Source organism: Hoplias malabaricus, chromosome 3 (genome assembly GCF_029633855.1).
Source record: "Hoplias malabaricus isolate fHopMal1 chromosome 3, fHopMal1.hap1, whole genome shotgun sequence".
NCBI classification, from domain to species: Eukaryota; Metazoa; Chordata; class Actinopteri; order Characiformes; family Erythrinidae; genus Hoplias; species Hoplias malabaricus.
In genome coordinates this window covers 80765289-80789262 of record NC_089802.1, presented here as the reverse complement: position 1 = coordinate 80789262, position 23974 = coordinate 80765289, and the positions used below count along the sequence as shown (strand labels likewise).

At 45.7% G+C, this 23974-nt stretch overlaps 1 protein-coding gene across 2 annotated transcripts; it reads left to right on the top strand.

The window, feature by feature from the left end:
- The first annotated feature begins 4500 nt into the window (after positions 1-4500).
- Positions 4501-21573, top strand: plppr2b (phospholipid phosphatase related 2b). 2 transcript variants are annotated; one of them, XM_066665421.1, is made up of 7 exons: positions 4501-4744; positions 10763-10951; positions 15423-15543; positions 15834-16084; positions 16752-16928; positions 17102-17253; positions 20267-21573. In XM_066665421.1, the coding sequence occupies exons 1-7, from the start codon at positions 4652-4654 to the stop codon at positions 20373-20375; spliced, it is 1092 nt and encodes a 363-aa protein (XP_066521518.1). In that variant the 5' UTR covers positions 4501-4651; the 3' UTR covers positions 20376-21573. The 2 variants fall into 2 exon arrangements, with proteins under 2 accessions (XP_066521518.1, XP_066521520.1); XM_066665423.1 differs by having other exon boundaries at positions 17102-17269.
- Positions 21574-23974: the final 2401 nt, after the last annotated feature.

Sequence of the window (23974 nt, the reverse complement as noted above, 5' to 3'; positions counted from 1 at the left end):
ATGTTGTGCATCATCACATGACATCACAGCAGTGAGCATCATCACATGACATCACATCACAGTCAGTTTACTGTGCGCTGCCTGAGTCAGAAACACAGGATAAAACGAGTCGTTCTGATTCTGCTCCGCTTCTGACGTCAAGTGCAGAGACTTTAGAATGGCTCCGCCCCCTCGTCTGAGTCTGTCCAATCACAGCGCTGGACCCGTGTTTATGTGAGAGCACAAAGACGAGGTTAAACTCAGCAAAACAGACACAACGAGCGCGGAGAAATAAGAGCACTGAGTAAAAACGGAGAAGAAAGAGAGTTTCTGCGTGTGTTACTGTGTGTGTGTGTTACTGTGTGTGTTTCTGCATGTGTTACTGTGTGTGTGTGTTACTGTGTGAGTTACTGTGTGTGTTTCTGCATGTGTTACTGTGTGTGTGTGTTACTGTGCGTGTGTGTGTTACTGTGTGTGTTTCTGCGTGTGTTACTGTGTGTGTGTGTTACTGTGTGAGTTACTGTGTGTGTTTCTGCATGTGTTACTGTGTGTGTGTGTTACTGTGTGAGTTACTCTCTCTCTCAGTGTATTACTCTGTGTGTGTGTGTAAGGTGCTCTGTGTGCTATGATTGAGAGACATTAGAGCTGCAGTGTCCTTTTTCTTTCAATCTATAAGTGTGCATATGTGTGTGTGTGTTATTGTGTTTGTTACTGTGTGTTACTGTGTGTGTGTGAGTTAGTGTGTGTTTCTGCGTGTGTTACTGTGTGTGTGTGTGTTACTGTGTGTGTTTCTGCGTGTGCGTGTTACTGTGTGTGTGTGTTACTGTGTGTGTTTCTGTGTGTGTTTCTGCGTGTGTGTGTTACTGTGTGTGTGTGTGTTACTGTGTGAGTTACAGTGTGTGTTACTGTGTGTGTTTCTGCGTGTGTTACTGTGTGTGTGTGTGTTACCATGTGTGTTTCTGCATGTGTTACTGTGTGTGTGTTACTGTGTGAGTTACTGTGTGTGTGTGTTACTGTGTGAGTTACTGTGTGTGTTACTGTGTGAGTTACTGTGTGTGTTTCTGTGTGTGTTACTGTGTGTGTGTGTTACTGTGTGAGTTACAGTGTGTGTTACTGTGTGTGTTTCTGCGTGTGTTACTGTGTGTGTGTGTTACTGTGTGAGTTACTGTGTGTGTTTCTGCGTGTGTTACTGTGTGTGTGTGTTACTGTGTGAGTTACTGTGTGTGTTACTGTGTGTGTGTGTTACTGTGTGAGTTACTGTGTGTGTTTCTGCGTGTTTTACTGTGTGTGTGTGTTACTGTGTGTGTTTCTGCGTGTGTTACTGTGTGTGTGTGTTACTGTGTGAGTTACTGTGTGTGTTTCTGCATGTGTTACTGTGTGTGTGTGTTACTGTGTGTGTTTCTGCGTGTGTTACTGTGTGTGTGAGTTACTGTGTGTGTTTCTGCGTGTGTTACTGTGTGTGTGTGTTACTGTGTGTGTTTCTGCGTGTGTTACTGTGTGTGTGTGTGTTACTGTGTGAGTTACTGTGTGTGTTTCTGCATGTGTTACTGTGTGAGTTACTGTGTGTGTTTCTGCGTGTGTTACTGTGTGTGTTTCTGCATGTGTTACTGTGTGTGTGTGTTACTGTGTGAGTTACTGTGTGTGTTTCTGCATGTGTTACTGTGTGTGTGTGTGTTACTGTGCGTGTGTGTGTTACTGTGTGTGTTTCTGCGTGTGTTACTGTGTGTGTGTGTTACTGTGTGAGTTACTGTGTGTGTTTCTGCATGTGTTACTGTGTGTGTGTGTTACTGTGTGAGTTACTGTGTGTGTTACTGTGTGAGTTACTGTGTGTGTGTGTTACTGTGTGAGTTACTCTCTCTCTCAGTGTATTACTCTGTGTGTGTGTGTAAGGTGCTCTGTGTGCTATGATTGAGAGACATTAGAGCTGCAGTGTCCTTTTTCTTTCAATCTATAAGTGTGCATATGTGTGTGTGTGTTATTGTGTTTGTTACTGTGTGTTACTGTGTGTGTGTGAGTTAGTGTGTGTTTCTGCGTGTGTTACTGTGTGTGTGTGTGTTACTGTGTGTGTTTCTGCGTGTGCGTGTTACTGTGTGTGTGTGTTACTGTGTGTGTTACTGTGTGTGTTTCTGCGTGTGCGTGTTACTGTGTGTGTGTGTTACTGTGTGTGTTTCTGCGTGTGTTACTGTGTGTGTTTCTGCGTGTGTGTGTTACTGTGTGTGTGTGTTACTGTGTGAGTTACAGTGTGTGTTACTGTGTGTGTTTCTGCGTGTGTTACTGTGCGTGTGTTACTGTGTGAGTTACTGTGTGTGTTTCTGCATGTGTTACTGTGTGTGTTACTGTGTGAGTTACTGTGTGTGTTTCTGTGTGTGTTACTGTGTGTGTGTGTTACTGTGTGAGTTACAGTGTGTGTTACTGTGTGTTTTTCTGCGTGTGTTACTGTGTGTGTGTGTTACTGTGTGAGTTACTGTGTGTGTTTCTGCATGTGTTACTGCATGTGTTACTGTGTGTGTGTGTGTTACTGTGCGTGTGTGTGTTACTATGTGTGTTTCTGCATGTGTTACTGTGTGTGTGTGTTACTGTGTGAGTTACTGTGTGTGTTTCTGCGTGTGTTACTGTGTGTGTGTGTTACTGTGTGAGTTACTGTGTGTGTTTCTGCGTGTGTTACTGTGTGTGTGTGTTACTGTGTGAGTTACTGTGTGTGTTTCTGCGTGTGTTACTGTGTGAGTTACTGTGTGTGTTACTGTGTGTGTGTGTTACTGTGTGTGTTTCTGCGTGTTTTACTGTGTGTGTGTTACTGTGTGTGTTTCTGCGTGTGTTACTGTGTGTGTGTGTTACTGTGTGAGTTACTGTGTGTGTTTCTGCGTGTGTTACTGTGTGTGTGTGTTACTGTGTGAGTTACTGTGTGTGTTTCTGCATGTGTTACTGTGTGTGTGTGTTACTGTGTGAGTTACTGTGTGTGTGTGTTACTGTGTGTGTTTCTGCATGTGTTACTGTGTGTGTGTGTTACTGTGTGAGTTACTGTGTGTGTTTCTGCATGTGTTACTGTGTGTGTGTGTTACTGTGTGTGTTACTGTGTGAGTTACTGTGTGAGTTACTGTGTGTGTGTGTTACTGTGTGAGTTACTGTGTGTGTTACTGTCTGTGTTTCTGCGTGTGTTACTGTGTGTGTGTGTTACTGTGTGTGTTACTGTCTGTGTTTCTGCGTGTGTTACTGTGTGTGTGTGTTACTGTGTGTGTTTCTGCGTGTGTGTGTTACTTTGTGTGTTTCTGCGTGTGTTACTGTGTGTGTTTCTGCGTGTGTGTGTTACTGTGTGTGTGTGTTACTGTGTGAGTTACAGTGTGTGTTACTGTGTGTGTTTCTGCGTGTGTTACTGTGCGTGTGTGTGTTACCATGTGTGTTTCTGCATGTGTTACTGTGTGTGTGTTACTGTGTGAGTTACTGTGTGTGTTACTGTGTGAGTTACTGTGTGTGTTTCTGCATGTGTTACTGTGTGTGTTTCTGCGTGTGTGTGTTACTGTGTGAGTTACTGTGTGTGTGTGTTACTGTGTGAGTTACTGTGTGTGTGTGTTACTGTGTGTGTTACTGTGTGAGTTACTGTGTGTGTTTCTGCGTGTGTGTGTTACTTTGTGTGTTTCTGCGTGTGTTACTGTGTGTGTTTCTGCGTGTGTGTGTTACTGTGTGTGTGTGTTACTGTGTGAGTTACAGTGTGTGTTACTGTGTGTGTTTCTGCGTGTGTTACTGTGTGTGTGTGTTACTGTGTGAGTTACTGTGTGTGTTTCTGCATGTGTTACTGCATGTGTTACTGTGTGTGTGTGTGTTACTGTGCGTGTGTGTGTTACTATGTGTGTTTCTGCATGTGTTACTGTGTGTGTGTGTTACTGTGTGAGTTACTGTGTGTGTTTCTGCGTGTGTTACTGTGTGTGTGTGTTACTGTGTGAGTTACTGTGTGTGTTTCTGCGTGTGTTACTGTGTGTGTGTGTTACTGTGTGAGTTACTGTGTGTGTGTGTGTTACTGTGTGTTTTACTGTGTGTGTGTGTTACTGTGTGTGTTTCTGCGTGTGTTACTGTGTGTGTGTGTTACTGTGTGAGTTACTGTGTGTGTGAGTTACTGTGTGAGTTACTGTGTGAGTTACTGTGTGTGTTACTGTGTGTGTTACTGTGTGTGTGTGTTACTGTGTGAGTTACTGTGTGTGTTTCTGCGTGTGTTACTGTGCGTGTGTGTGTTACTGTGTGTGTTTCTGCATGTGTTACTGTGTGTGTGTGTTACTGTGTGAGTTACTGTGTGTGTTTCTGCGTGTTTTACTGTGCATGTGTGTGTTACTGTGTGAGTTACTGTGTGTGTTTCTGCGTGTTTTACTGTGCATGTGTGTGTTACTGTGTGTGTGTGTTACTGTGTGAGTTACTGTGTGTGTTTCTGCGTGTTTTACTGTGCATGTGTGTGTTACTGTGTGTGTTACTGTGTGTTTTACTGTGAGTGTGTGTTACTGTGTGTTTTACTGTGCGTGTGTGTGTTACTGTGTGTGTTACTGTGTGTTTTACTGTGAGTGTGTGTTACTGTGTGTGTGTGTGTGTGTGTGTTATGTCCCTACACAATTTCTGACCACAGGTTCTCGCTGTGTGCATTATTTATAGTGTGTGTGTGTGTGTGTGTGTGCCTAGTGTGTAAACCCTGATGGACACAGGGATGGACAGAATAATGGTGGGAGGAGGAAGAGGAGTGCTGAAGAAAAGCAGGTACATCGTGCCCTGTTTCCTCTTTGTGGAGGTGAGTTTACGAAGGAATAATGACCTCAGAGCACACCGCCATCGCATCATCACATGACATCACAGCGGTGCATCATCACATGACATCAAAATGTTGTGCATCATCACATGACATCACAGCAGTGAGCATCATCACATGACATCACAGCGGTGCATAATCACATGACATCACAGCGGTGCACATCAGCACATGAAGAACATAATGAAAAGTGTGAATAAAGATAATCAGTTCCTTCAGTTCCATCTACTGCGCCATCTGCTGGTTGCATCCAAAACAACATGAACCCCTATTCTCTCTCTCTTTCTGTCTCTCTCTCTCTAATCTGTGTGACTCTGAGGGACTCTCTCTCAGAAGTGTTCTTAATTAAGCCCTTTAATTAAGCTCTGAGCTTGTTAGCGATGCTGCTCTGTGATTGGCTGAGCCCCGAGGGCCCGAGGCTCTGTCCCAGAGCAGTAGCGACCACGCTAATATCAGCGCTAGCTTTGATTTCAGTGTAAAATTAATCAGAAGCTGATTGGAGGAACTATCAGTGACTGTGACTCGCAGTTAAACCACTTGTCATGCTAAAGTCATGCTAATCTCTGCCTCTCAGCGCTAACTGCAGCAGAGCTAATGTTAGCATTAACATCAGAGTCTCAGTCTTTATGATGTTAGTGACAATGTTAAAGTGGAAATACTGTAAATACTCTACTGTTGGATGTATGTTCACATTAAGTGTGAATCTGGAGCCCACCAACCCACACACTGTGAAACAAGACCCCAGTCAGTTTACTGTGCGCTGCCTGAGTCAGAAACACAGGATAAAACGAGTCGTTCTGATTCTGCTCCGCTTCTGACGTCAAGTGCAGAGACTTTAGAATGGCTCCGCCCCCTCGTCTGAGTCTGTCCAATCACAGCGCTGGACCCGTGTTTATGTGAGAGCACAAAGACGAGGTTAAACTCAGCAAAACAGACACAACGAGCGCGGAGAAATAAGAGCACTGAGTAAAAACGGAGAAGAAAGAGAACAGAGTGAAAACGGCTAAAAACCAGAGCTTCTGCTCCTCGCTCCTCACTGCTGTGCGCTCGGGGTCGGGGTGAACAGCGAGCGGCTCATTATCATTTAAAGGAACAGGTGCTGTTTACACAGGGGGAGAACACTGCTGTGGGGGTCATTAAAAACTGTGGAGGGGGGGGGTCCTATATAATGCGACTGATGTTGGTTATGTCAGAGATGATGAAGATAATTAAGGTGATGATGATGAAGATGATGGTGGTGTTGCCCAGGGAGTAGGAGGTTGTTTATAGTAATTCTATTCCAAGCTCTTTCTCGCTCTCTTTCTCTCTCTCTCCTCCTCCTCGTTCTCTTTAACTGTGTCCCCCGCGGCACCCCATCCTTTCTTCCTATTTTGCATCTCATTATAGAGTGTAGTGATAAAAGCCCTGCTCCCTTTCTCTCTCTGTGATGTAATGAGAGAGAGAGAGAGAGAGAGGGAGGGAGTGATGAACAGTGAAAGCTGGGTCTTATCTGCTGTGTGTGAAAGTGTGTGAAGTCTTTTTCTCTCTGAGTTCTTCCTGATCCCAGGGCTTTACTGGAGCTCTAATCCTCTCTCTCTCTCCTTTCCCTCTCTCTCTCTCTCTCCCTCTCTCTCTCTCTCCTTTTCCCTCTCTCTCTCTCTCTCTCCCTCTCTCTCTCTCTCCTTTTCCCTCTCTCTCTCTCTCTCTCCCTCTCTCTCTCCCTCTCTCTCTCTCCTTTCCCTCTCTCTCTCTCTCTCCCTCTCTCTCTCTCCTTTTCCCTCTCTCTCTCTATATATATATATATCTCCTCTCTCCCTCTCCCCCCCCTCTCTCTCTCTCCCTCTCCTCTCTCTCTCCCTCTTTCTCTCTCTCTCTCTCCATATCTCTCTCACTCTCCCTTTCTCTCCCTCTCTCCTCTCTCTCTCTCTCACTCTCCCTTTCTCCCCCTCTCTCTCTCTTTCTCTCTCTCTCACTCACTCACTCACTCACTCACTCACTCACTCACTCACTCACTCACTCACTCTCTCTCTCTCTCTCTCTCTCTCTCTCTCTCTCTCTCTCTCTGGGAACCTTCCCCTACTTCATTTTCTGTTCTGTTTATGGAGGTGGTAGGTGGACTAGAGACTCAAAAGTGTCCGTAGGTGTGAGTGTGTGAGTGAAAGTGTGAGTGTGTGTCGCCCTGTGAAGGACTGGCGCCCCCTCCAGGGTGTGGACTGTGAACTGGATAAGGGCTACAGACAATGAATGAATGAGTGAATAAATGAATGTTTATGAAGGTGTTACAGTAAAATATATCCTGGACATTCCCCGAGGATGTGACAGTGGTGTCGGGGCAGCGTCTGTGGGTGGTCCTCCGAGGCGTAATCAATAATTCAATAATATTAACGCCTTAACACCTGGAAGTTTAACGTGATAATTCTTATTAAAATTAATTAATAATTTTACCAAATTTACTCACAACTTCCTCCTGTAATCCACTCTTTTCTCAGAGTCTAGTGCTGTGTTTTTATTTAGAGACGTAACACAGAGTCACTACTGTGGAGTTCAGAAGGTAGATTACACTGTATTTATACTGAAATATATATCAAATATCACCACTAACACTCCCTCTCAGGTGTGGATCAGGTGAGGTCAGGTGAGGTCTGGAATAGTCAGATGAGGTGTGGAATAGTCAGGTGAGGTTTGGTGAGGTCTGGAATGGTCAGGTGAGGTCTGGAATATTTTGGTGAGGTCTTGATCGGTCAGGTGAGGTCTGGAATAGTCTGGTGAGGTCATGTGAGGTCTGGAATGGTCAGGTGAGGTCTGGAATAGTCTGGTGAGGTCTGGAATGGTCAGGTGAGGTCTGGAATGGTCAGGTGAGGTCTGGAATAGTCAGGTGAGGTCAGGTGAGGTCTGGAATGGTCAGGTGAGGTCTGGAATAGTCAGGTGAGGTCAGGTGAGGTCTGGAATGGTCAGGTGAGGTCTGGAATAGTCTGGTGAGGTCAGGTGAGGTCTGGAATGGTTTGGTGAGGTCTGGAATAGTCAGGTGAGGTCTGGAATAGTCAGGTGAGGTCTGGTGAGGTCTGGAATAGTCAGGTGAGGTCTGGAATAGTCAGGTGAGGTCTGGAATAGTCAGGTGAGGTCAGGTGAGGTCTGGAATAGTTAGGTGAGGTCTGGTGAGGTCTGGAATAGTCAGGTGAGGTCTGGTGAGGTCTGGAATAGTCAGGTGAGGTCTGGTGAGGTCTGGAATAGTCAGGTGAGGTCTGGAATAGTCAGGTGAGGTCAGGTGAGGTCTGGAGTAGTTAGGTGAGGTCTGGAATAGTCAGGTGAGGTCTGGAATAGTCAGGTGAGGTCTGGTGAGGTCTGGAATAGTCAGGTGAGGTCTGGAATAGTCAGGTGAGGTCTGGAGTAGTTAGGTGAGGTCTGGTGAGGTCTGGAATAGTCAGGTGAGGTCTGGAATAGTCAGATGAGGTGATACTGAATTATAAGTGATTGTCATTCACAGCTGGTAACTGACTCAGTTACAGACGGGTCTTGTTCACTTCCTCACTTCAGCTATTATGTGAGTGTGTGTTTGTGTGTGTGTGTGAGAGAGAGAGAGAGAGAGGGAGAGAGTACTTCTCTCTGGGGACTGCAGTAAATTCATACCGGGTGATCCACTTTCACACTGCTCCCCATCCCTCTGTTCTCTCTCTCTCTCTCTGTACACCCCCCCCCCCCACCACACACACACACACACACACACACACACACAGTATCGTCCTGATGTGGTGAGTTTAATAAAAGCCTGTGTCCTACTAAAGGAAAAGTAAAAACTCCTAAGTTTAAAAAAGTAAAGTTTAACAATAGTTTTACTTCCACAGTGACGTCAGAGCAGTGAGCTAGTGTTAGCATTAGCTTTAGCATGTAGCATAGGCCTTAAACTGTCAATAACCCACAGATAGCTGACAAATCTGGGCCTAATATGTTTCCCCAATATCTCATTTATGGCTTATTTAAGGCTCAGTTGTGGCTCAGTTTATGCTCGGTTGAGGCTCATTTGCAGCTCAGTTATGGCTCAGTTGTGGCTCAATTACGGCTCAGTTGTGGCTCAGTTGAGGCTCATTTGCAGCTCAGTTATGGCTCAATTATGGCTCAGTTGCAGCTAAGTTACGGCTCAGTTACAGCTCAGTTGTGGCTCAATTACGGCTCAGTTGTGGCTCAATTACGGCTCAGTTGTGGCTCAGTTGTGGCTCAGTTGCAGCTCAGTTGTGGCTCAATTACGGCTCAGTTGTGGCTCAGTTACAGCTCAGTTGCAACTCAGTTACGACTCATGGAAAAATAATAGGTTTGGCCCAGATTTCTCATACCTGGCCCATTTAAGGTGGAGCTGTGGCGGAGGCTAGGAGCTGGACTCACCTTGAGTCACCATCATTTAAGGCCAGGTGTGGCCAGAGGAGAGCTGCAGATGTGCCACATCCAGATGCTGAGTGGTAATAAAATTATCCAGTCTCGCTGACACTGGGAAAGTTATTCCGGACCCAGTCGACCCCAACCTGGAGGCAGTGAGAACTGACAATGAATGAATGAATGAATGAATGATAAGCTCTGAGCACGTCTGCAACAATGAGAAAAACCAGCAGATGGCAGCACTGTCCCATTGTGTTTAAACCAATCAGAGCACAGCTCATTGGCTGATAGCAGCCGAGAGGAGCAGTGTCTTGTGTTTCCTCCACGTTCCTGACTTGTTTATGTGGGATTTTAAATGGATTTATATTTAATTAAAGATCTCTCTACGGCTTTGTGTCGTAAATAAACACTGTGAAAGTCTCTAAATTTTTAGGTAGAAACTTCAAAAATTAACAACTATATCCACAGCTCATCTACATACATCAGCCATAAAAGCACAGCATTCACACACACACACACACATACACACACACACACAGAGAGAGTTCTCTTCACATATAACAGGATCATCTTTCACAGGATGTTTTTAACCGACCTGCATTATGTGTCCTCTCTCTCTGTGTGTGTGTGTGTGTGTGTGTTTGACTTTCCAAGTGACTTTAGTCCCATCTGTTCTATTGTGTTCTGCTCTGGTGTGTGTGTGTGTGTGTGTGTGTGTGTGTGTGTGGTCAGTCATTTTTGCACTGATTCTTCTTCAGATTTGGAATCAGTCGTTACACTGGCCCCTAGTGGCCTGGATGTGTCAGAGTCTCTGTACTGAACCTGTTTTAAACTGGAGCACTGCTCTCCTCTCGTAACCCCCGTGTACACACACACACACACAGAGGCTCTGCAGTTCAGTGTTATTTTGGTGATTTGCTCATTATTCAAAATAAATGTCACACACTTCCCCTTTAATCTCCTCCAGAGCGAGAGATCAGTGTAATCAGCTCTCTCTCTCTTTCCCTCCCTCCCTCCCTCTCTCTCTCTTTCCCTCTCTCTGGCAAGGAGAGAGAAGGGGGAAAGAAAGAGGAAAAGAGGGAGAGGGAAGGAGAGAGAGGAAAAGAGGGAGAGAGAGCAAGAGAGAGAGAGGGAAAGAGAGAGAGCTCTCCCCCCTCTCTTCCCCACCTCTCACTCTCTCCCCCTCTCTCCTTCCCTCTCTTCTTGCCTCTCCCTCTTCCCCTCTCTCTATCCTACTCTCTCATGTCCCCTTTCTTTCCCTCTCTCTTTCTCTTTCCCTCTCTATCTCTCTTTCTCCTTCCCTCACCCTCTTTTCCTCTTTCTACTTCTCTCCCTCTTTTCCTCTTTCTTTCCCCCTCTCTCTCCTTGCCTCTCCCTCTCTTTCTTTCCCTCTTTCTGTCTTTCCCTCTCTTCTTCCCTCTCCCTCTCTCTTCCCCTCTCTCTCTATCCTTTCTCTCTCTCTCTCTCTCTCTCTGAGCTGAAGGACTTGAATATATTTTCTATTTTTTGCTCTGTTTCTTTTTTCACACAGTTCCTCTTCATTCATTCGCTGTGTGGATTCTTTTATGTTCAGTCGGATTTCTCTCTCGCTCCCATTCTTCTCTCCTTCTGAGGTCTCTCTCTCTCTGTGTGTGTGTGATGTTTTATTTCCAGTTGGTGATAATGGCTGGGACGGTGTTGTTGGCGTATTATTTTGAATACACCGACACCTTCCCGGTTCATATCCAGGGCTTTTTCTGCTTCGATAAAACCTTCTCCAAACCCTACCCTGGTCCTGAGGACTTCAGCAGAGCGCCACCTGTTCTTGTCTACTCCCTCGTCACTGCCATCCCCACCCTCACGGTAAGACTTTAACTACCACCTTAAAGACCACCACCCTCTCATACATACTCTCAGCCTGTGTGTGGGTGTTGTGTTTTTGCTGTCACTCTTAAAGCTATAGTTCAGAAGAAAATCACCTCTAGCTTCTTTTCAGTATCTGTCCTGTTCCACATTAATATCTCTACAGTTCCACCTTAATGTCTCTCCTGTTCCACATTAATATCTCTACAGTTCCACATTAATATATCTACAGTTCTACCTTAATATCTCTCCTGTTCCGCCTTAATAGATCTACAGTTCCACCTTAATATATCTACAATTCCACATTAATATATCTACAGTTTCACCTTAATATATCTACAGTTCCACCTTAATAGATCTACAGTTCCACATTAATGCCTCTCCTGTTCCGCCTTAATATATCTATAGTTCTACCTTAATATCTCTACAGTTCCACCTTAATATCTCTACAGTTTCACCTGAATATCTACAGTTCCACCTTAATATCTCTACAGTTCCGCCTTCATATATCTACAGTTCTACTTTAATATCTCTACAGTTCTGCCTTAATATCTCTACAGTTTCACCTTAATATATCTACAGTTCCACCTTAATATCTCTACAGTTCCGCCTTAATATATCTATAGTTCTACCTTAATATCTCTACAGTTCCACCTTAATATCTCTATAGTTCCACCTTAATATCTCTACAGTTCCACCTTAACATCTCTACAGTTCCGCCTTAATATATCTACAGTTCTACCTTAATATCTCTATAGTTCCACCTTAAAATCTCTACAGTTCCACCTTAATATTTCTACAGTTCCACATTAATATATCTACAGTTCTATCTTAATATCGCTCCTGTTCCGCCTTAATATCTCTATAGTTCCACCTTAATGTCTGTCCTGTTCCACCTTAATATCGCTACAGTTCCACCTTAACATCTCTACAGTTCTGCCTTAATATATCTACAGTTCTACCTTAATATCTCTACAGTTTCACCTTAACATCTCTACAGTTCTGCCTTGATATATCTACAGTTCTACCTTAATATCTCTATAGTTCCGCCTTAATATCTCTACAGTTCCACATTAATATATCTACAGTTCTATCTTAATATAGCCCCTGTTCCACCTTAATAACTCTATAGTTCCATCTTAATGTCTCTACAGTTCCACATTAAAATCTCTAGTTTCACCTTAATATATCTACAGTTCCACCTTAATATCTCTACAGTTCCACCTTAATGTCTGTCCTGTTCCACATTAAAATCTCTACAGTTTCACCTTAATATATCTACAGTTCCACCTTAATATCTCTACAGTTCTATCTTAATATCTCTCCTGTTCCACCTTAATATCGCTACAGTTCCGCCTTAATATCTCTACAGTTCCACATTAAAATCTCTACAGTTCCACCTTAATATCTCTATAGTTCCACATTAAAATCTCTACAGTTCCACCTTAATATCTCTATAGTTCCACATTAATATCTCTACAGTTTCACCTTAATATATCTACAGTTCTACCTTAATATCTCTCCTGTTCCGCCTTAATATCTCTACAGTTCCACTTTGTTGTCTCTAAAGTTTCACCTTAATATCCCTGCTTGTTTCCATAATAATTCTGTACTTCCTTTATTAGTGTCTGGGTAGTTCCACTGTAACATTTCTGTTCTTCCACTTTAATTTTTCAGTAGACTCCACCAGACACACCCACTCAACGCTTGGAGGAGAATGTTAACGGTCCAGATGTGTTAAGGCAGTAGAGGGGAGAGGGTGGTGGGGGTCTGGAGTCCTGTCACTGACGGGTGGCTGTGGCATCACTGAGGCTCTCTCTCTGCCTCTCTGCACTGTCCCTTTAAAAAAAACACAGAACTGAGCAGAATGTCTGCTTTATGTGGGGGATTTGAGTCCATGTGGACGCCATGGTAACAGAGTGGAGGGCACATGGGCCTCATCCCTTAATGTGTGTGTATCTGCAGTGTGTGTGTGTGTGTGTGTGCGTATCTGCAGTGTGTGTGTGTGTGTGTTTGGGCATGTCTCTGCAGAGACGAAAAACTAAAACAAGGACAAGAATGTGAAACTGGAGTGAGATTTTCAGATACCCCTCTCTCTCTCTCACTCTTTCTCTCTCTCTCTGTCTCTCACTCTTTCTCTCTCTCTCTCTGTCTGTCTCTCACTCTTTCTCTCTCTCTCTCTGTCTGTCTCTCTCTCTGTCTCTCACTCTTTCTCTCTCTCTCTGTGTCTGTCTCTCTCTCTGTCTCTCACTCTTTCTCTCTCTCTCTCTGTCTGTCTCTCACTCTTTCTCTCTCTCTTTCTCCCTCTCTCTCCCTCTCTCTCTCTCCCTCCCTCTCAGTGTATAAACTGCTTAAGGCTCAGTAAGTCCAGATTAAGCTCCCACCTTTTGTTCAAGACTCATACACACACACACACACACACACACACAGGAGAGAAAGAAGAGTGAGTGTATAGAGGTTAAACAGATCCTCAGGGCTCTGAAGCGCTTAGAAAGAGTGAGACGTGTGTGTGTGTGTAATAATATGACACACATGATTAGTCTATGATCCACAGTGTGGACCGGGCTGAGCTCTGGTCGTGAATCTAACTGTGAACACACTTCCACCAACAGAAGCAGGTTCTGGAACCGAAAAGTTCATTCTCAGTGGGAACCAGAGAGTAGCAGGGCGTCTGTGGGCGTGGCCTGTTACAGGAGCAAGGAGCGCTACCGACACCCACGAGGAGTACATAGTGTAGTCTCCTGTGTCTCATCCCCAAAAGATGATCACTGTTTGATTTTGGAGACAAACAAATGTCTGTAACAGCAGCACAAACGCTCACAGGGCGTCTACACGCTCCGCTATCTTCTCTCTTCTGTTTTACTGTTGCTGTACAGCGCCCCCTGCTGGTGATGTGTTCTGTGGCATATCCTTGGTTTCCACTAAAGCTGACGCTGTGCACCTCCTGCCTCTGATTTAGCGGCTGGAGAAAGGAACAGTAACCGAGCGGACGGGTCCACACCAGCCCTGAACGGTACGGAACCGGGCCTGCAGTGCACAAGAGGCCTTACGATCTCACGCAGGTTTGGGCACTGTTCCACAGGGGGGTGCTGTTCCGTGCGTCAGTTTAGGAGTGAGTTAAAGGTGAAGTGCTGCGAGTGTTTTCTGGGTTAATGCAGTGAAGCGGAGAACAGCAAACAGCAGCACACTATTAATTCATGGGATATATATTTTTTTTTGCTGCACATGAGAAAACTCCTAATGGACACACATGACTGTGTGTGTGTTTGTGTGTGTGAGTGTGTGAGAGTGTTTTAATGATTTAAAAGCAGAGAGTGTGGGGCAGAGGGAGAAATGTGTCAGAGTTTTATATTTAATTCCGGTCTCTTCCCCGTGTCTCTGTCTCTCTCCAGCTCCGTTTCTCCGCTGTATTCCTCACGTGTGGAAGGTGTTACTAATTAAAGTGTTACACGCTGTCTCTCCGAGCCCTGATCACAGAGGTTCTGCCTGTGATTGAAGGCTGATCTGATGTGGATTTGGGTCAGAAAAGAACTGAACCCGGATTCTGTGTGAAATCAGTCGAGTCGACCCTCGGAGGACAGCTCTTCGTTCTGAGAGTGAACAGATACGGCTCTGTACTTTCTTTAGTGCGTTTCGTTTAAAGCCTGAGGCCATACAGAAGCTGTGGTGTGTGTGGGGTGGGAGGGGGGGGGTGCAGATGATCTCTCTGCGTCAGATGAACAGGGGGTGTTCGGGTCCCATCCCCGGAGAAATGGAGGGTTGTGGAAAGAGGGGCATCGGGGTAAATCCTGCACCAACTCCACTGTGTGGATCAGCAGCTGGGGTGGGGTGGGGTGCAGGGAGGGAAGGTGAACCTGAACACGAAGGGAGTCGCTCTGACCACAGCCCAGAAACAAGAGCATTTTCCTGGTTTATTTCCTTGTGATTTTCTGTAATTATTTGTTACTGTACAATTTACAATGAACTGTGTCTCTGCATTAAACTCATCTGTGGCAGTGAACACACACACACACACACACACTAGTGCACTAGGGGGTGGGGGGTGGAGGGGCAGTCATCCTCGGCGCCAGGGAACAGTTGTGAGTTCGGTGCCTTGCTCAAGTGCCCCTCAGCCATGGACTGAGGAGGAGGACAGTGCTGTTCCTTCACTCCCACTGCCCTCTATTTTCCTGCTGCTCGCGGGAATCAAACCGACCACCTTTCAGCCCTCAGCCCTCAGCTCTAACCTTTAGGACACATTTCAAAATGGATATAGCCCAAAGGTACAGAGACCCAATAAATACCCGACAATTTAAACTGGGACAGAGCCTATAAAAATCATCCTCCTGCATCTTTTACACAGTGATAGGAAACACAGCACATCAGACAGTGAAGGAAGTGCATGTTTTACGCAGTGACCCTGTCAGTCCGAGGAGTCCCGCTGCTCGTGGTGCACTGACCGTGTTTTTGTTGTCCTTCCTGTGGGGTGTAGATCCTGATCGGGGAGCTGGCGTTGTTCTTCTCGAAGCCCGAGATGCTGCAGGAGAGAACCATCGTCACTGTGGACTGCTGCTACTTCAACCCTCTACTGCGCAGAATCGTACGCTTCCTGGGTACGACAGCTCTTCACTTCGGTTTGGAAAAGGGTCGTTTACAACAGGATTTGTTTTAAAACTGTTTCCCGAGAAGTGATGAAGAGAGAAATAGTTTTTAATCCCTGTTCCTAATTAATTGTTGTTTGCTGTGGTTTATTCCTCTTTTTGCCTTATTGCCTTTGTTTAAAGTGCTTTATGACTGTATTATGTTGTTGTTATTATTGTTTGTGTAAAAAGGTGCTCCGAAAGTAAATTTGCCCGAACAGTCCGTGTTCAGAATCCCTCTCTCCTTGTCGTTCCTGTCGCAGGTGTGTACTCCTTCGGTCTCTTTGCCACCACCATCTTTGCGAACGCGGGGCAGGTGGTGACGGGTAACCAGGCGCCCCACTTCCTGTCTGCGTGCCGTCCCAACTACACGGCACTGGGCTGCAGTTCTCCGCTGCAGTATGTCTCAGAGAAAAAAGCCTGCACCGGGAATCCCTTCGTCATCAGCTCGGCTCGGAAATCCTTCCCCTCCAAAGACGCCGCTCTCAGCACCTACTGCGCTGTGTACACCGTGGTATCTACACCCCCTACACCATCTGCACCGCCAGCTACACCATCTGCACCACCAGCTTCACCATCTGCACCACCAGCTACACCACCATCTGCACCGCCAGATACACCATCAACACCTCCATCTACACCATCTGCATCACCAGCTTCACCACCATCTACACCTTCTGCACCACCAGATACACCACCATCTACACCATCAGCTACACCATTTACACCAGCTACATCACCATCTACACCATCTGCACCACCATCTACACTAGCTATACCACCAGCTACACCATCTGCACCACCAGCTACACCACCATCTACACCATCTGCACCACCATCTACACCAGCTACACCACAAGCTACACCACCATCAACACCATCTACACCACCAGCTACTATGTTACACAGTATATTCAGATCTAAACGGTGCTAAAAAAACATAATGACACTGTTTGATTGCATTCGGTAATTGGTTCTTCATCACAAACACCTGTCCTCCCCGTCACAGAAGTTAACTCCACAATGTCACAGGACTTCATACACCTCGAGCTGACTCCTGACACTGGATACAATAACCTTAGGCTCATATGCATCTGCTCTAGATGTATGTGGCTATGTGCCATCAAACCCTCACAGCAAGGTTCCACTATATGTAATGTAAGTTTCCCTTGTTTGCGCAGATGTACATGACGTTCTCCTGGGGAACCAAAGGCACTCGTCTGGCCAAGCCCACTCTGTGCCTCACTCTGCTCTCATTGGCTGTTCTGGTGGGCGTGGTCAGAGTGGCTGAGTATCGGAACCACTGGTCGGACGTGCTCGCCGGTTACGCCACAGGGGGCGCCATCGCTGCCTTTCTGGTGAGAAAAACCTTAAAAGAGGAATCTCTCATTATCTCCACTAAACCTCCTTCATGACTTTACACAGCCGTTATACTGACACCTAGTGGCCTGGATGTAGCAGACATGCTGTGCCTATTTTAAACATGGCATCTCTCTCACTCTCTCTCTCTCTCTCTCTCTCTCTCCTGTAGGTGACATGTGTTATTAATAATTTCCAGCAGACTCAGCCCCCTCTGCCCCTCCTGGCTCCACCCCCTCGAACCCAGCCCCCTCCGCTCAGTGTGCCCCCCACTCTGAGTGTTCCCATGGTGACCATGCCCAGCGTGGAGAGTCCACTAGAAAAGTTAAGTGGCCTTCAGGTAAGGGGTGGGCAGTAGAGGACAAAAGAGGGTATTATAGAACAATAGAAGTAGTAATTCAGCTGAGGTGGATATAGAGTGCAATGGATGGCAGTAGATTGTAGTAGAAGGCAATAAAGAGCAGCAGAGGGCAGTAGAGGCTTGTTGAAGGCAACAGAGGGCAGCTGAATGCACAAAAGGGACAGCAGGGGGCGGTAGAATGAAGCTGAAAGCATCCATCCATCCATCCATTATCTGTAACCGCTTATCCAATTTAGGGTCGCGGGGGGTCCAGAGCCTACAGGGAACACACCCTGGAGGGGACGCCAGTCCTTCACAGGGCAACACAGACACATTCACTCACACACACGGACACTTTCGAGTCGCCAATCCACCTACCAACGTGTGTTTTTGGACTGTGGGAGGAAACCGGAGCACCCGGAGGAAACCCACACGGACACGGGGAGAACACACCAACTCCTCACAGACAGTCACCCGGAGCGGGAATCGAACCCACAACCTCCAGGCCCCTGGAGCTGTGTGACTGCGACACCTACCTGCTGCGCCACCGTGCCGCCCAAGCTGAAAGCATTAGAATAGAATAGAAAGCCTTTATTGTCATTATACACAGAATACACAGTACACACAGTACACACAGTACACCGAAATTGGAAGCTGCTCCTTAAAAAAAGTGCCCACTGTGCAATATTTAAATAGAAAAGTTAGAACTATCTATAAAAACTATAGAAACATATAGGTACCCTATAGACGAGTAGGACAGACACACCAGAGGACACACTGTAAATGTGAGTTAGTGCAGATACCCTTTTAGCAGCGTGATGGCTTTGGGAATGAAGCTGTTCCTGAGTCTGTTAGTTCTGGCCGGTATGGACCTGTAGCGCCTGTCAGAAGGCAACAGGTTAAGGAGGTGGAAGCCAGGATGGGTGTTATCCTTCAGAATGTTCCCGGCCCTACTGAGACAGCGAGAATTGTAGATGGAGTTTATGGAAGACAGAGAGAAGCCAATGATTTTTCCTGCAGTATCGGTCACCCTCTGCAGCCTCTTTCTGTCAGCCTCTGTGCAGCTGGAGTGCCACACTGACACAGCATAGGTCAGTAGGCTCTCTATGGTGGAGCGGTAGAAGGTCACCAGCAGGCACGTGTGTCGTTGCTCCTTCCTGAGCACCCTCAGGAAATGAAGCCGCTGCTGGGACTTCTCACATCCTCAGCTGCAAGAATGAGTGGGGGGAGCCAGAGACAGAAGTGGGTTGTAGTGGGGGGGTGGGTGGTGTTGTAGTTACGAGCTGTGCCTAGGTCTCAAAGCGGGCAGTTCCTCCGCCAGTGCCACGTGTGAGTCACCGGATGTTGTAGCGCAGCCTTTGTAATTGGTGATGGACTGGATGCTCTGCCAAACCTGACGAGGGTTGTTTAGCTGCTCCTCTATTGTCCTCTTGTGCTGTGCTTTGGCGATTCTGAAGCCTCTCCTCAGGTTAGCACGAGTGGTACTATATAGTGCTCTGTCGCCCGATCTGAAGGCTGCGTCATGGGCTTGGAGGAGCATGCGGACTTGGTTATTCATCCATGGTTCTTGGTTGGGATATACCCTGATTGATTTTTCCACAGTGACCGTATCCATGCAGTGTCTGATGTAAGACAGTACAGTGTCTGTGAATGTTGCGAGGTCTTCATGGTGGAAGACTTCCCACTGTGTTTGCTCAAAGCAGTCCGGTAGTGTGGCAAGGGCGTTGTCAGGCCAGGTGTTAATGGTGATCCTTTTGGGCTTTGTTTGTCGTTTGAGGGGGGTGTATGTGGGGATGGGAAACGCAAGTGGGGGAGGGGTATGGCTCTGTAAGCACGATTGATGTTGGAATATACATGGTCCAGAGTGTTTGAACCTCTTGTTGAGCATTTCACATGTTGGCAGAATTTTGGTAGAACAGTTTTGAGATTTGCCTTGTTAAAGTCCCCCGCGATGATGTGAATGCCGTTTGGAAAGGCACGCTGATGGTTATTAATGGCATTTAGCAGCAGATTAAGAGCTATTTTTGTGTTAGCATCCGGTGGAATGTAGACTGCAGTAATGATAACTACAGTTAGCTCCCTGGGCAGGTAAATGGTCTGAATCTCACCGACATGAACTCTAAGTCAGGAGAGCAGTGTCTGACCAGTACAGTGCTACTATTGCACCAACCTTCATGCACGTAGATGCAGAGCCCCCCGCCTCTGTTCTTTCCGGCGTTGCTGTTCCTGTCCCATTTGTGTAGCTTGAAGCATCGGGGATCTGAGCATGTAGCCATGACTCTGTAATGATAATCATGCAACAGTCATGAACAAGGCGATTTCCAGCTAGTTGTAATTCTAAATCGTCCATTTTGTGTGTCATGGATCTGGCATTTGAGAGATAGAGGCTTGGTAGCGGTTGTTTGAGTGGCTGTTTCCTCAGCTTATACAGCCGTCCAGCCCTGCAGCCCCGCTTTTGCTTCCTCTCGCAACGCCGTCTGCGTCGCTTTCCAGACCCGATAACAATCCACGGAGACCCCGCTGGTCTCGCTATCTCGTTCGGGATGTTGTGAGTGCGATGAAAATCGATACAGATGGTCATTTCCTGTTGAAAACCAATGTTCAGTAAGTCCCCACTGTTATAATGTTTGTAAGTGTTCGTAGACGACGTACAACATACTGAAACAACACAAAAACGCACAAAATAGTACACGAGTAAGAAGAGCCGTGAGCCGCTGCATCTGTGCGCGCCGCCGGCGGAAACAATGGACTTCATTTAGCACGTAGCACTTAGCGGTAAGTGAAGGCAGTACAGAGAAGTAGAGGGCAGAAAGGGGCAGTACAGGACAGGAAGGGGCAATAGAGGACAGAAGGGGGCAGTAGAGGACAGAAGGGGGCAGTAGAGGACAGAAAAGGCAAGGGTTGTTAGAGAAAAAACAAAAAAAAATTACTTTAAAACAATTTGTTAATAATCATTTATAATATTTTAATAATCTCTCTCTCTCTCTCTCTCTGTAGGTTCCACTCTCTCTCTACTCAGGTGTCACATGACCATCAGCTTTTCCTGAGCCCCGCCCCTCCCGATGTCCTGATCCACTCACATCACTCCATGTCCAGCGCAGTCTAGACCCACTCCCAGAATGCCCCGCCCACTCAGGACCCGAGCCACGCCCCCTCAGGGGTTTCACCACCACACAGGTTTAGACAGGGGCGCTCACTGCTGCCCCCCGTAGGACACAGCAATGTCATTCACCCATTCTCCTCTAGATCATTTAGTGCGGTTCCCTCCTCCTGATTTCCGTTCTCGCGTTAAAGCTGTGAACAAAAGCCTCGAGTGTAGCAGCTGAAATATTATACAGTCTTTAATAATGTAATAAGATATAAATTTATTTCACCGGCGTGAGGTGAACAACACTCTACAGGGCCTTTAAAGCGTCTCTAACCACAGAGATATTAATAATAAAACTAAGTCTCATAGAAGCAGATAAATATCTATTTTTACACAAAAATAAGAAAGTTCTACAGAGTTTTGTGAGTGTGTGAATTTTCTGTGAATCCAGCGTTTAATTCTCACTCACTCAGGAACAACACAGCGGCTAAAGCTCTCCTCACACTCAGATCCAGAACCTTCTGGATTTACTTAGGTGTGTTTTTTCTAATTGTACAGTAAACTATAAACGGTTATAATGCGTGGTCACATTTAAAAGTTGAGTTCGTTTTAAATATAAAAGCAGGGCAGTGTTTGTAGGATGTAGCAGCAGTTTTGTATCTGTTCAGTTCTCAGTTTTTAACTGTTTTTTTGTGATTTCAGCGGTCTCTCATCGCCACAAGGGGGCGCCGGTGTAAACCAGCAGCTCGCGTTGATCCGGTTCACCACAGTCCCTCAGTGTTCAGTGTCTGTTGTGCTTCTATTTAATTATTAATTATTCAGTTTATCACTTTACCGTCAGCGCTCTCACTCCTCTTTACCCTCCGTGTTCTCTTCCCGCCTCTAGTGTAAATAACTAGGGTTTCGTCTGCGATTTGATCTTCTATAAACAAACGGGAAAGAAAACGAGGTGAAAACTCAACTCCTGTCCGTGAGCTCCTTAAAGTTAACGGTCCCATGAATCAGCCATTTTCCTTAAAGAATAGTTTCCCAAATATATGTATGCCCCCTATCCTCTTATTCCCTTACTCCCTTATTCCCTTCCTCCCTTGCACCCCTATTCTCTTATTCCCTTACTCCATTACTCCTTTATTCCCTTACTCCCTTTTTCCCTAACTCCCTTATTCCCTTACACCCTTAATCCTTTACCCCCTTATTCCCTTACTCCCTTATTCCCTTCCTCCCTTGCACCCCTATTCTCTTATTCCCTTACTCCATTACTCCTTTATTCCCTTACTCCCTTTTTCCCTAACTCCCTTATTCCCTTACACCCTTAATCCTTTACCCCCTTATTCCCTTACTCCCTTATTCCCTTACTCCCTTATTCCCTTACTCCCTTGCACCCCTATTCTCTTATTCCCTTACTCCCTTATTCCCTTACACCCTTAATCCTTTACCCCCTTATTCCCTTACTCCCTTCCTCCCTTATTCCCTTACTCCCTTATTCCCTTACTCCCTTCCTCCCTTATTCCCTTACTCCCTTATTCCCTTACTCCCTTGCACCCCTATTCTCTTATTCCCTTACTCCCTTATTCCCTTACACCCTTAATCCTTTGCCCCTTATTCCCTTTTTCTCTTATTCCCTTACTCCCTTATTCCCTTACTCCCTTGCACCCCTATTCTCTTATTCCCTTAATCTTTTACACCCTTATTCCCTTACTCCCTTGCACCCCTATTCCCTTACACCCTTACTCCCTTACACCCTTATTCCCTTACACCCTTAATCCCTTACCTCCTTATTCTCTTACTCCCTTATTCTCTTATTGCCTTACACCCTTATTCCCTTACTCCCTTACACACTTACATCCTTAATCCCTTACCTCCTTATTCCCCTATTCTCTTATTCCCTTACTCCATTACTCCCTTATTCCCTTACTCCCTTACACCTTTAGTCCTTTACCCCCTTACTCCCTTATTCCCTTACACCCTTATTTTCTTACTCCCTTACACCCTTATTCCCTTACCTCCTTATTCTCTTACTCCCTTATTCCCTTACACCCTTAATCCTTTACCCCCTTATTCCCTTACTCCCTTATAGCCTTATTCCCTTATACCCTTATTCCCTTACTCCCTTACACCCTTAATCCCTTACACCCTTATTCTCTTACTTCCTTATTCCCTTACACCCTTAATCATTTACCCCCTTATTCCCTTACACCCTTATCCCCTTACACCCTTAATCCCTTACCTCCTTATTCTCTTACTTCCTTATTCCCTTACACCCTTAATCCTTTACCCCCTTATTCCCTTACTCCCTTATTCCCTTAATCCTTTACCCCCTTATTCCCTTAATCCCTTATTGCTCTTCACTCTTATTCCCTTACTCCCTGGGTGTAGAGCAATAAGGGAGTACACACTTACTTAGCCCTTTAGCCACTGTTTTTGTATCTGATCTTTACATCTGGATGATACTAATCAATAAATATACGTTGCTTGGTGTGTAAATCAATTAATTGGCCAAAATTCTTACAAAGTCTCACCTGCGGTTTTTGAGCGATGAAAAATGAAAACCCCCTGTGCTTCTGTAAAGGGCCATGTTCTGTGAAGAGATTTGTGCATGAGATGAACCTGTTTAAAGGTTCTTGTTTTAAAATGAATTTTTTTAACGCTTACCCCTCGTGGCGCTCTAAGCTACGATTTCACAATCGTTAAATCAACAGTGTTACGGGGAACTGGACGTAGAGCGTACGTGTCCACTTCAGTCTTATAAACATTTAGCAGTGTCCCAAACAGAAGGAAGTCTGAGACTGCACTGACACACAGGATTATTATGGGATATAAACTCAGTGTCTAACACAGACGCTCGGCTCAGACCGAGTCCCGGAGCGGTGCCTCAGGGGGCGGTATTTAGGACGTTTCAGACACAGACGGACAGTAAAAAGGCTCACCTTCAGTCTTCGGTTCATATAAAGAGCAATACGGGGTAAATCTGAACACGGTGTTTATTTATTAGACCTCAGCTCCTGTAGAAATGTTTATTTATTTGTTTTAGTGTTTTTTCACCTGACGTGTTTTTATGGAACTGTAAGGACTGGGTGTGTACGGTGCTCGAGTGATAAACTGTAATGTTCTAAAGTAGATACGTCTCCTTTTTGTAACTGTTGGATAAAATCAATAAATCTAAAAAAAGCTGGTGTCTATTTATTTGTTTATTTAATTATTTATTAGATCAGCGTGGTACGGTGGCTCAGAGAGTTAAAACACAACTGCATTACTGACAACAACAACATAACCACAGAACAGGATTAAATACTGCCCCCTATTGGTTTAGTATTTAAATTACATGCCGTATTCTCTCTAAGACTGTAACTGCATGTAAACCATGTGAATGCACTGCTACATACAGCAGACTAGGTCTCAGTCCCCAGCTCAGACAGGAACACAACACTGCAGCAGTAAGAGTCCTTGGGCAAGACTCCCAATGCTCAGTTTTCCTAAATCTGTAGCAGAACTGGAATTGTAAGTCACTCTGGATCAGAACATCATTGGTAAATATAAATTAGCCCACGTTAATTTGCTCAGTTCCGAAGTCATTGTTCACCAGACTCAGTCATGGCTAAAGTGGGCTCCTGCGTCTT